This window comes from Megascapheus bottae, chromosome X (assembly GCF_031878675.1).
Source record: "Megascapheus bottae isolate mThoBot1 chromosome X, mThoBot2.hap1, whole genome shotgun sequence".
NCBI classification, from domain to species: domain Eukaryota; kingdom Metazoa; phylum Chordata; class Mammalia; order Rodentia; family Geomyidae; genus Megascapheus; species Megascapheus bottae.
The window spans coordinates 91,536,010-91,549,104 of NC_143547.1; the positions used below are offsets into that span (position 1 = coordinate 91,536,010).

Consider the following 13,095-nt stretch of genomic DNA (forward strand, 5'->3'; position numbering starts at 1 on the left):
GGAATTTAGGTGAAAGATTTTTATTGAGATGATATTATTTCCCCTAAATTGTCCAATGAGTACATTGAAAAGAATGTAAACTATGGAGGTACACAAACCTGAATGTAAATTCGGATCCACCACTTATGCAACCTTTGGGAAATTGAGCCTTTACGGGCCTCCATTTCTTCATCTGTAAAATGGAGATGACATTACCTACCTTTCCGGTTTGCTGTGTAAATCAAATGAGAGATTAAGTATACAGCAACTGGAAGACCATAAGAATTCAGTAATATATTTTTTTCTATGAAACTTACGCTGTGGGACCAATATCCTATCAAACTGAAAATGACCCTCCCCCAAAAATCTACTGAAAAACAATGACTTTTAAGTTTCTGTTGAATGAAAGTAGAACTCTGGTGACAACAACCATTTAAACAACTGGAGAATGAATCAACTTCTGCCAGAAATCAGAACATTTTACAACCTTCCCCTACCCCAGATCCAACACATATTACATCCTCAAAGACAATTAACAAGATCAACCCAATGACACAAGTATTCCTTTCCTTTCCTTATAACCACACTTCAGAATCTACCCAGCAACAGAGTCCAGAGCTCCAAAAATTCCACATGGGAAAATGTCCCCCCCAAGAAGAAGGTGCAGAGCCATATGTTGGAGTCAGGCAGGTCCATGGAACTAGAAACTACAGAGATTTTACAAGTGCTTGTATTGTGTGCTCCTATGATATGTGAAAATAACATAAATGTAAGGTATGATTGCGAAAGACCACCCACTGCTATGAGTAACACTGAACAACGTTCAGTTAAAATAAATGCATCTTTATGAAAAAATAAACAGAAACCTTATACCTGGATTCTAAATCATTTCTCTATACAGATGTGTGTGTGTGCTTGCACGCACATGCACATGAGTGTGTGTGTGTGTGTGTGTTTGTGTGTGTGTGTGTGTGTTTGGTAGTACATAACCTTATTTGCAAAGTCCTTGACCATGACAATATATACTCATATTTTCTCTTAATCAAGAAACTTCTTGAAGGCTTTGGCAGTGTTTTTAAAAATCACCAGATGTTGGCAAAATACATTTAAAGACATGTCACATTCAAAAGCCTGGAAAATATCATCCACACCCATAACTTCCAACTTGAACTTATATACTGATGAGTCCCAACTACCCTTTGCCTGAACTTCAGAAGAATATCTACATTCTTTTCCCTGGTTATCTAATCCATTCCCAAGAATTCAATGACTATCTATACTCAGGTAATTACTAATTATGTATCTCCAGCCCTGATTCCTCTCTCTTTTGTAATCCATGGCACAACTTGAACTTACTTAACAGACATTTTCAGTAATTAAAGGACCCTTCAAACTCAACCAGTTCAAAACCAAATGCACTATATCACCCTTAAAAATTTATATTCCTTGGGATTGGAAGTATAGCCTATGCTCCCCTAGCATGCAAGCCTGAGTTTGATTCCTCAGTAGCATCTATACAGAAAAAGCCTGAAGTGCCTTGGTTATCTCATATTGTTACAGTATTTTACCTTGTCATCTGATATACTGTACATATGCTTATTTGGTTATTTGAAATAGGATAGGGAAGGGGGGAAAACAAGATGAGGGGTGGGGTGGGGGGAGGGAAATGGGGACCAAGATATGAGAAAGGGTATCAATGTATGTGAAGTAATACACCTTCTATCTGGCGAATGTAATGTAACCCTTCTATTAATTATAATAAAATATAAGAAAAAAAATCCTGAAGTGGTGCCGTGGCTCAAGTAGAGCACTAGCCTTGAGCAAAAAGTATCCAACGACAGTGTTCAGACCTTGAGTTCAAGCCCCAGGACTAGCTCACCTCTGTAATCCTAGATACTCAGGAGACCAAGATCTGAGGGTCAAAGCTCAAAGTCAACCCAGACAGGAAAGCCCATGAGACTCTTAACCTCCTATTAACTACTACAAAGCCAGACTTAGACCTGAGGCTTCAGCAGTACTAGTCTTGGGAATAAAAGCTCAGGCCCAGTGCATAGGCCTTCAGTTCAAGCCTACATCGAGCACAAAAAAAAAAAAATGCGTATGTTCTTCTGAGCCAGACACGATCATACACCTGTAGAACCTAGAAGAAGTTGAGGTGGAAGGATTATTTAAGCCTAGGAATTTGGGGCAGGCCATAATAACTACCAAAACTCAGTTTCATGTGTTTACTTAACAAATACTAAGTGCGTACTGTGACCTGTGGCTTTAACACAGAAATAGAGAGAAAAACAACCGAACTTCTAGACACCTCCTTCTGTCCTCATATCATCAAGTCATGTCTGTTCTATTTAATCTTTTCTCTCAATTTAGTTTTTATTCTCCTTATTTTTTACTGGCCTCTACCCTCTCACCTATGTTACTAAATCCTGCCCCAGTTGTCCAGTTGTTCTCTGTACTGAACAAAATATTTTCATGGCTCATTATATTGAAGACAAGCAAACTGCTCAGCATTTCCTTGCTTACTTTTCTATTTCATCTTCTCTCCACATCTGTGTTCCAACCAATGCAAACTATTACAATCTATTTTGTTTCTTAACTGTACACCTCTCATGACTTACATGACAGGACCTTTTTAAGGCAATGAGGCACCTCTCTTCTGTGGTTCAATATTCTTCAGATTCCACGTGATTCTCATCTCTACAGTAGCCCTCCTTGTGCTGTCTCCACATCTATGGCTCCCTCACTAATAGGGGAGTTCCTTTGCCTTCTTCATCAGCTCCTACCTCTCAGTACCTGGCACAGAATCAGTGCTCTGATACCAATGTTGCTAGAATTAAAGAACCAATGCAAAGCACTTAAATATTTATAAAGATACTACACACAGTTCATTATCATGAGTTCCTTTTCTGTGAATTTCCATCTGTTTTCCAAAACAGATAAATATGGTCCCCAATACAATCATTCTCTAAAATCTAACTTGGAAAGTGACTCTATGGAGTTCAACATGCAATGTAGCCATTGCTAGAAGTAGCTCCAAAATGGGCCAAATTCACAGAATGGGTTGACTGTTAATAATTAATAAGGATGGTGCCTCTGTACTTGGGAACATAATGGAACTTGATCAATAAGCAGTAGATATATGATATCAGTGATCATTATTTCTGAAATAATTTGTTGCCAATCCAACTGAAAATAGTCTGACTGGATAACCTCTAGCTTTCCCCACTTTGGCTTATTCTATACATTATTAAAAGCATGTAAGGAAGGGGTGACATTATCCTAAAAGCAATGTACTCCTTACCTAAGTTATGTAACTCTAACCTCTCTGTATATTTATTTATAATAACAATAAAAAATAAAAATTTATTTTAAAAAGTATATAGATATAGATGTATTATATGTGTCTTGAAATTCAAATGTGTGTATGTGTGTGCATATGCGTGTGTGTGTGTGTGCGTGTGTATGTGTTAGGCAGACCTATGGAACTCATTATGTTATGAATGGCTGCATTGTGTGAATATGAAATCTGCAAAAGCAAGATTTTCACAACATAAATATAAAATATAAGCGCTGAAGACCACCCATTGCAAAGAGTAGCAACAATTGTCACTTTAAATAGCATGCACAATTAACTAACACAAGCAAAACAATAATTTACAGATCCATTCATATGTATGTGTAATCTGAATGTATAAAATTTATTCATATACTTCTTTTGTGGTAAAGCCACTGTTAAAAAAAATCTCTACTTTTTACCTCTCTTTCAATCCCCATTTTTGAAAGCGGGGTAACAAAAGTGACTACCATGACCACAGAGAGTAGACATATACATTTTAACTCTAACATCTCCTCTTCAGTCTCTGCTTCAAATCAGTTTAGCCGATAAGGCATTTAGGGAAATCATTCCATAGTTCTATGTCTTTCTGGAATCTCACCAGACAGTGGTTGAGTCATCAAGGCTAACTTTTCAAGTGTTTTCTTGTACATTCATTCTCCTTAATTAATTACTGTACAAAGTACTCTACTCACCACTCTGGGAAATATCGTGATGAATCAAATATGGTCCTGAATGCAGTGAGAATTGGATTTTGATGGGAGCAATGAATAACTATGTACTTCCAAACTCATGGCCACTAAGAAGAAGTACAGGCTAAGTACCTCTGGAAATCAAATTTAATTGAGCATCTCTCAGTATTATCTTTTCAGAACCCCATGTTCAAATGTTTCCAATCTTCCCCATGTGTTACATCCCAGTTAACTTCCTGATATATACCTGAGTGTGGAAGGTAATTCTCCTCCCTTTTACTATCATTCTAACCCTTCCTCTCTTTTCCATGTACCCCTCAGCTTCAATCATCCAAACTAAATTTTGATGACGGGCAATCGAGATTCTTAGAACATCATGCCATATAGGATAAATAGTAAATATGCAGGATTTGGCAGAGCAGGAACAGTCATAATTAAGAATTGATATATGGATTAATTTCTTGTCCCATTTCTTTTACTCTCTTTTCTACTTGGGCATCTATCTATTAGAATCTTCCCAATGTATCCTCCAAGCCCATTAGTTGTGAAGTTGGAATAATACATATAGAAATTAGGAGACACCTTATGAGGTCCTTTATGTTATTCAAATTTAATTCCAGGGCTTTAAATCCACTTTGGATTACGTCCTCTAAAATATGCATTTACCTGGGGTGGATGGGCTTGTATATCTTTTGTTAGTAAAGCATTACAATATATTTCATAACCCAAAGAGCTATTGGCCACATTAATACGTTTGAATTTTTAACTTAAAATCATGTATTAGTATTATGTACTCTGTTTCATGGATCCATGTATCAATAATTTTATGTATTCAACTTTTGGATGTTTGTTCATAAACCTAAATTTCATTCATTTCTTTCAACTTGAGAAAAATCTAGAACAAACACTGGTTAAAAAAAAAATATATATATATATATATATATGCACACACATTTACCGATCTTGGGACAATAGATAAGAAAGATCAAACACTGACAGAAATATACATATTTCTTTAACTGACATCATATTGCATTATATTCACATGTCTAATTTTACAGCTCTATGAATGAAAAACTCATGCATTTATATATGTATAATTTCAAATGCCTTAGAAACAAGCACAAAATACTTACCTCATGTATGATTTGGCTAGTCTACTTCACCCAATGAGTTTTAGTGGGGCCAAATGAATTCAACCAATGTCTTTTATTATTTACATATAGACAACAAATGGATTTTCCACCTGAAAAAGTGGTTACTTTTTTAGAAAACTTAATTAAAATAGTAAAAATGAATCAACCCTTAAGTACTGGCTTTCCAGAAATCTTATGCTTATAATGCATTTGTAACTATTCATTCATATAATCTACAATTCTGTATTGAGCACTTATTACTAATGCTATATATGATGTGGGACACTAATGATGCAAAAATGAATTAAGATACAGCTCCTAACTTTAAAGACATCACAGCAAATTACTAAAATTTTACTCTACTTTCTTCTTGAGTTATAATTGTGGAGGAAATTTTGAAAAAATATAGAATAATATTTCAAATCCTCACTTCTGTTGAGAAATGCACTTCATGAGGATGAAATACAATGGGTGGGGGTTTGCATTACAATGGCTGTAACTTGCCTGTCCCTTCTTAAAGCTATTTTCACTTATATTTTAACCTCCTTTCCTACCAATTATTTATCAATACAAATCTATTAAGTATGCTTCAAAGAGCTTTTTAGATTTACTAATCTAGCATATAAATACAATTTCAGCTACGAGATGTAATTAGCCCTTTTGGTCCTAAAATATTCTCTCCCCCTCCTAATTCATAAGGAAAAAAATTTAAACTCTCAACAAGGCTTTTTCCAACTATACACAAAGAGACAAAAAGTGAAAATGTCTTTCTTGGTAATCAGCTTGCATTTGTTTTTACTTGTTTGTTTAAAAAAAACTGCAAACACGTATTTCTAATAATTAGCACTTAGCTGTTGGCTCTTTAATTGGCCTAATTTACAGCACAGAACTAAATTTTCTTTACTTTGTATATTCAACAAGATATTCAAGTGAAACAATACTATTCCAGTAACTGTTCCACCATATATAAACAAAACGCCAAAATGGAGAATTTTCTCTGCTAATAGGGCCACCTTCATCTTGCTTTCTGAATTACATTCTCCCTCATTATATCTCAGGAGGTAATTTCCCATTACTTAATGCTGCTTCTAAAGCCAGTCTGGGGCCCAAGACTTACGTTCTATTTTCTGATGTTCATTTCTTAATGGAGGTCTGGGGATCTTGTTTCAGGCTAGACAATTTGCTAAAGATGTGCAAGTGAGTAGGGGATTTTTTTCTGTCCATACTTCCCATTAGACCAGAGATTACCAAAAAACATCAAGTCCATTTACAAGCTCGGCTTGGACTGAATAGATGTTAGCTGTTGGAATGGTCTTTTGAATTGAACCTGTACACAAATTGTGATCCCAGGTTGCAGAAATCTGGGAGGTACTTCAACAGGTCTGTGCCTGTATTATAACTGAACTCCCAAATATGGTAATGCCAACATTAGCCAGAAAGGTCTAGCTGACATTAAATCAGAGGGCTTGATTTAAGAGATGTCCCAAAATTTATGTACTATAATAATAGTTGATCTTCAATGATATTAAGCCTATCATAACAGTGCTGCTAATTTCAATTTGTTCTTTGCATACTCAATGTTAATAAGCCCTACCCAATATCAAAGAAATCATTAGCTAACTGAAAAATACAGAGATCTGTCTGTAGCCTGAGAAGTTTAGCCACACTCTTCAATAATGTACTGTAACTATTTTCTCTTAGGATTTCAAAATGACATGATGCCTTGCTTTAAAAAGTATGTAGGACTTCACCAAGAATTCTCTTTTGGTCAATAATTAAGTAAATTGTATACATAGCTGTTAGCATTGTACTCAATGCATCTCAAAGAAAGTGCTTCTCCTTTAAGAAGCTTATAATCTAAAACATACAAATAACCATATGTAGCAAAAAGCTAGAGATCAGAGTAAAAGGAAGCATTCACAAAAATGTACAAATTCAGCATGCCAGAACTTTTCAGTTGAGCAACATGATCCCCAGTGAAATTCTTTCCAAATGATGTATCGTGTGCACAAGTTATAAGTGATTATCTTCAATTTTCTTAGAAATGAGTAATAAGATACCTCTTAAGACCCATGCTTTTGTATATGCATCAAACACTAAAGTTGGCATGGTCATTGATAGCTGCCATTTAAGGAGAAAACATATATTCTGTCTTTGTCATGTCTCAAATCAGACAAATCCAAGAATTGTTTTCTCCCATGTTGATAAGGAGCATTTTTTTCTAAGCGAGAGTGAACAGCAAACATTGCAAGTCTGAAGATGGAAGTACTAGAATGCTCCAAAATACGGCATTAAAATGTTGGATACAACTTACCAGCACATGAGAAAGAAAAAAAAATTGCAAAACTGACACAATCTACATCATCTTAACATCCAACCAAACCTTCACCTGTCTGGATTTCCTGATGCTTACAAAATGGAATTCGCTCCAAGAATTAGAAAAGTCTTTTTAAGATGGCGGCCCTATTTAGAGACTTCGCCCTATCTCCCACTTCATCTCTTCAGTCCTTTTCCCTTGCCCAGGCTGCCTATTGTGACCATTTGAGCCAATTTCCTGGAGGTATTTTCTAGCTCTTTTCACCCTATTTAATCCTACAAGTTTCCTGGGAAGCCTGTTTACTTGTGTGCTCCCCCACTGGACTGTGAGGTATTTCACAAAAAGGACTGTACTTTGTCTCACTCCTTTCTGTACACCCAGCACCTAACATAGAAACTGCCAAGGTACACCACCAATCGTCTGCCGTCTGTTTCTTCTGACTGGTGGGTCCTCCAGTCCCATCTCCTGCCCAATATCAGCATTAGCATAATAAATATACTCAGACCCCACGTGGAAGTATTCTCCTGTTCCATGTTAACACACAGCAATACAACTTTCTTGAACTTGCACCAGACCACCTGTGCACACCCCACTGGGTTGCAGTCTTCAGAGAAAAGAAAACCCTCCCATGCTTTACTTGTATTCCTTCCCTCCCTCCCTCCCTCCCTCCCTCCCTCCCTCCCTCCCTCCCTCCCTCCCTCTCTCTCTCTCTCTCTCTCTCTCTCTCTCTCTCTCTCTCTCTCTCTCTCTCTCTCTCTCTCTCTCTCTCTCTCTCTCCCCCCTCCCCTTTAGGACCAGAACACTAACTGTTTCAAGCTAATTGGTAAGTCACAGCTGGCTAGTTCTCAGACTTCTCCCCACACACACACAAAAAAAACAACTCTCTCTCTCTCTCTCTCTCTCTCTCTCTCTCTCTCTCTCTCTCTCTCTCTCTCTCTCTCTCTCTCTCTGTCTCTCTCTCAAATGTTTTTATTAATGTTTTTATCTATTTCAAGAAACCCCAAGTAGGGTTTTCGGACGGTACCTTTTTACCCAAAGGGGCATTTGGCCTTCTGAATTAGTTTTCTCATGTTTCAAGGCCATCCAAGCAAGATCCCTCACTCTTTTGGGAGTTGCAACACTAGCATGGTTTGTTTGATTTTTTTGTCATGTCCCCCTCCACTGCTCCCCCTCCACCAAAAGTGGTGTATGGCATTCATAAAGTGAATTACACTTGATTTTTGTTTAGAAGATTTTTTTTCAGACTTCTGTAACATTCCCTTGAGACAATTGGAAACATCATTGTCTGATTACTAGCTCACTTCCCTTGCCTAAAATTGTATCCATTCTTGATTGTGCCTGTGGGTAGGTTAAGCAAAACAAAATAAACATCTAGACTTATGAGCTCATTGGCTTTTTTTCTGAATTTTTCTAAATTAAATAAGGGCAAAAGAGCTGCACTGAAAGTCAGTTATATGGATTTTTCTGCCAAATGCTAACTCTGTGTGCCTGGTTTCCATCTGTGGTGCTTTCCAAGTTACAAATCCTTCACAAATGAGGGGGGGTGAGCGCACACACGAATGGGGTATCTATGGAATTCAGGAACATGCTATTTAGAAATGCTATCCTGTGCCTTTGTACAACTCTAAAAGAAATGAGAACTTGAGATTGTTAAGACTTTAGATCAGCTGTGTGCAAGTCTAGGTAAGTCCTTCAGCACCATTGATTTATTTTTTAGGCTGGTTGATTTCCAATGCCATTTAGTCACATCCATATTAGCATAACAAATGTACCTTATCCACTTTGACCCAATTCTACTAATGGCCAAAGTTAGCAGGCAATCCCAAATGTTGTTCTCCGTAAGTGAAACAGGACATTCTTGAGGATTTCTCCTTACTGTGATCAAATCTCATTTTTATCTGGGACAAAGAAAGCTTTAACAGTTAATACAGTGCAGCAAGCAACCTGAACACGGCTTGAAACATGGGAAGGGTAAAAAAAATGGAGTGGTCATTGTGATGATTTCTGACTATCAAATAATTTGCAGGAATCTTTCATTTTCCAACTCCTGGACGACAGCAGCAAATTACACATTTATTCGCTTAGAAATTATGCACTTGCTATTGTATTCAGTCTGCCATAATCATCTGAAATACAGATGAGCTCTTCTACACAAGGTTATTAGGAGTTTTACCATGTTTTCTGTATTTACAGTGGCCATATTTGCTCAACTAAAATTCAGGATACATGGCCTCCTGCCAGGGCAGAGTATTTGAAATGTGTAATGCCCCAGGGAAAATCAAGGCTACAATGGGAGCTATATGGCCATCAGTTCATTTGAATTTTGGCCTGGCTCAAATGTATGTAAATGCCATTGCTTGCAGTGAAAAATGGGCCCAGCACCATTTCTGTGTGTTAAATAAAAGTGAAGTGGTTTGTGTTGGATTTCTATGACAAAAACCCTGAAAAAGTGTTTTTTCCTAGCATTTGTGAAATAGTCGAGGAAAATGAAAAAAAAAACTCTAGTAAAAATAAGACTCTTAATTGTGATCATCGGGGCTAAGGAAGGGAGGGAACAAGCTCAGGCAAACTGTCCTGCACACAAAATGTATGGGCCCTCCCTATACTTTTATACAGATGCTGTAGCAAAGAGGGAAGCAGCCCGGGAGCGAGCCTATAGGAGTGTGAATGTGTGTGTGAATGTGTGTGTGAGTGTGTGTGTGTGTGTGTGCATAGGGAGATTTGCTAAATGAATATCTGCGCTTTCCTCTGGCATTTTTTTTTCTTTTAAGCACCACCTTCACTCCCTGGCTTCCAATCAACCCAATGTGACCTCCACCACTTCCCTAGACCCACTCATTTTGTGGGGGGCTCAGCCTACATGAACCAATTTTTACATTATCAACAAAAGCATGTTCCTTAGCCTTAGCAATCTAATTACCATGGCACTTGCAAAGGGACAGAAATTCGCCTGTTGTTTCAGCTCCGTGGAACTGATTCATAGGTCGCCCCTAACCGCTCCTGCACACACCCACGTGGTATGTTATTAACGCTGAACACTGGAAGAGGTAGTTCTTACTCTCCCTATGAGGGATATCCTGCAAAGCAATATTTAACATATGCGCAAATGCATTTCAGTCCCCAAAAGAGGGTGACCAATTACCTTTGCAACTAAACAGCAGGCTTGCTGGACTCTTTTCAGCAACGTAAAGAAAAGGCTGAGGGCGCGCTGGCTGCCTAGGTAACCTCTTGCCAGTGAACACTCCCTGGCAGCGCCCACAGGGCGCGCATCCGCATTCATAACTTGGTCTAAGCATCAGGCCCACCTCCCGGACTTGTGGAGAGCTACCCGCCAAGTTTGGGTGAGAGCTGATACTCCCCCTCCATCTCTTCCCCTGAGCGCCCTGGGTCCTGTGCCTTGTTGAATGTGCTAGGCAGAAATAGAGCCTGGAGGCCACAAATCTCCGATGGGGTTGCGAATAGGACTGGCTGTTGCATCTGAGCGCATCTCTGATAAATGAACCTTTATGAAACCCACTGCTCTGGGCCCACATTTGTCGATGTAGCAACTTGTCCTAATTGGATTGAAAAGCGTGCGTTAGGAACCTAACCGCTGGACAGTCAATCACGCAGGCCATTAATATTCATCTGTTGACAGCCGCAGCCCTCAGCTAAGGTTAAAATATGCCCTTACAGCATGATCTGATTGTGCAGAACAAAAGGCAGGCATACAGAAACTTTCCTGTGCCTAAAATCTTCTCCCCTTCAGCGTCCACCCTGTCAAGAAGGCACATAAATTGGATAGACAAGAAGGAGTTAAATTCTGTTTGGACTCCTGCTCCATGCACTAGGACCAGTGATATTTTCTTTTGAGATTTTTTTTTAAAAACCAATCTAGATAAGAGACGATGTTGTGAAAGAAATGGCTCGGCTGTGCACAATTTGGGGACCCTCGTCCTGAAAAGTTTCCTTCAGTGTGTCTTCACACAGCACTGCAGGTTCAGAGATGTGTCCACAAGTTTCCTGCACTTGGACCCGCAAGCCTTAGGAACCCAGATTGGGGGGCAAGAAGGGCGCAGGGAACCCGTTGAGGGAAAAGGATGACTGGCGCTGCCGATCCAGCTAGAGCCTGAAATTCTGACACATACATGCGAACAAGGGTGATAAATTCCCTAGGCGCCGGCTCGACTGAAGAACGCCAGTTCGTCTTCTCTCCACTCCCCACACCTCGCCAAATCATTTCCTACCTTCCCGCCCTCCCCCCAAAAATGGGCGCTCTCCAGAAGGGCGATCCTCGCCGTTTCCTTTCCGTCCTACCTTCCCTAAAAACACTGTAAGCCTTGGGGCGTGTGGACAGGTCCACGCAAAACCTGCTTCTCTCCCTGAGAGACTCCCCCGGGTGCCGGGTCACACTAACCACTCCCACGAATCCAGCTGCAGGGCATCATGTAGCCCGCCGTGGCTCGGGCGCTGAGGGCACCGCCAACCCCGCACGCCTTGACTCTCTGTGGGGAGAGGGGAACCCGCAAGGGACTTGAACTCACCTGGCACAGGGGTTTCGGGAACCCATTTGAGTCCGGGCTGCAGTCTCTGGAAGAAAGAACGAACTTGATGACAGGTGGCGTCTGGAGGCGGCGGTGGCTGAGCTTGTCCCAGGCAGTCCAAGCTGAGCAGCATCGCCACCAACAGCAAGCACGCGGGGCGCACGGTCCCGGCCATCCTGCTTCCCAAGGAGCTAGGAGAGCGAGGGAGAGTGGCAGTAGGACCGAGAGCAGTCTCGGGACTCCGTAAGCCTAGCAGTGGCTACGAGGAGCGAGAGACGTGCCGCTAACCCAGCCGCCGCAAAAGTTTCCTCGCAGCTACCTGGGCGCTTGAGCAAGGGCGGGAACCGCTTGGCGCCACGAGGCGGGGCTGACTGGGGTGGGCGGGGCTGGGAGGGGCGGGGGCGGGGCGAGACTAGCAGCGCGGCTTAGAGGGGCCGGGGCGGTCGTGGAGGCTGCAAGGCTGCAGGATATGGGGCGATGCGTGAATGAGGCCGACGGGGAAGACTGAGGCACCACAAGGCGTTGGGGATCTGACGCCAAAGGCACGTTAAAGAGGGTGTGGAGCTCGGTGCGGCGTTTTCTGGCAGCCTAGCCCCGCTGCCCGCACGCCGCTGCTCTACACTGGGTGCTCTGGCAGAACTACTGCAGAAAGGCTGCAGGCTCGGCCGTTCTGATTGGCTTCCCAGCAGCCATGCCCTCTGACTGGTTCTGGGAGAAGTTCCCCAGCCTCACTCCTCCTTCCCGCCGCTTATTGGCCTACAACCAGCAGGGCTTTTCTCTTTAGAAATTTTGCAAGCTCTCCGTCCTTCCTAGGAGGGGAGTCCCTTGCTTCCTTGCCCCTCTGCTTGGTCATTAGGCTTATTCTCAGCCATTTCACTCAGAAGACCCGCCTCATCTCTAGCTACCAGAAGGACATAAGCTCTTTCTACGTACATAATCCACCTCCCCTATTGCCTTTTCCTGGGCCTCCCGCGAACCTAAGCTAACGCCTTCCTCGCTTGGTTCTCAAACCCAACCCTCAAATCAGGGGACCTCTAGGACTTTCACTGCCTGCCTTATCTTTGAATACTATACCTAAAAATTCTAGAAGCCCCCGTGATTTTCAATATTTTAG

The 13,095-nt window shown here is 40.9% G+C and overlaps 1 protein-coding gene across 1 annotated transcript in view; it reads right to left on the reverse strand.

Moving 5' to 3' along the window:
• Positions 1–12,314, reverse strand: part of Gpc3 (glypican 3) — a 406,231-nt gene extending 393,917 nt beyond the window's left edge. Inside the window, exon 1 of the mRNA XM_090326767.1 lies at positions 11,982–12,314. Within this exon, the coding sequence (XP_090182893.1) occupies positions 11,982–12,156 (175 nt within the window). The 5' untranslated portion in view covers positions 12,157–12,314. The remainder of the gene's footprint in view (positions 1–11,981) is intronic.
• Between the last annotated feature and the right edge of the window lie 781 nt (positions 12,315–13,095).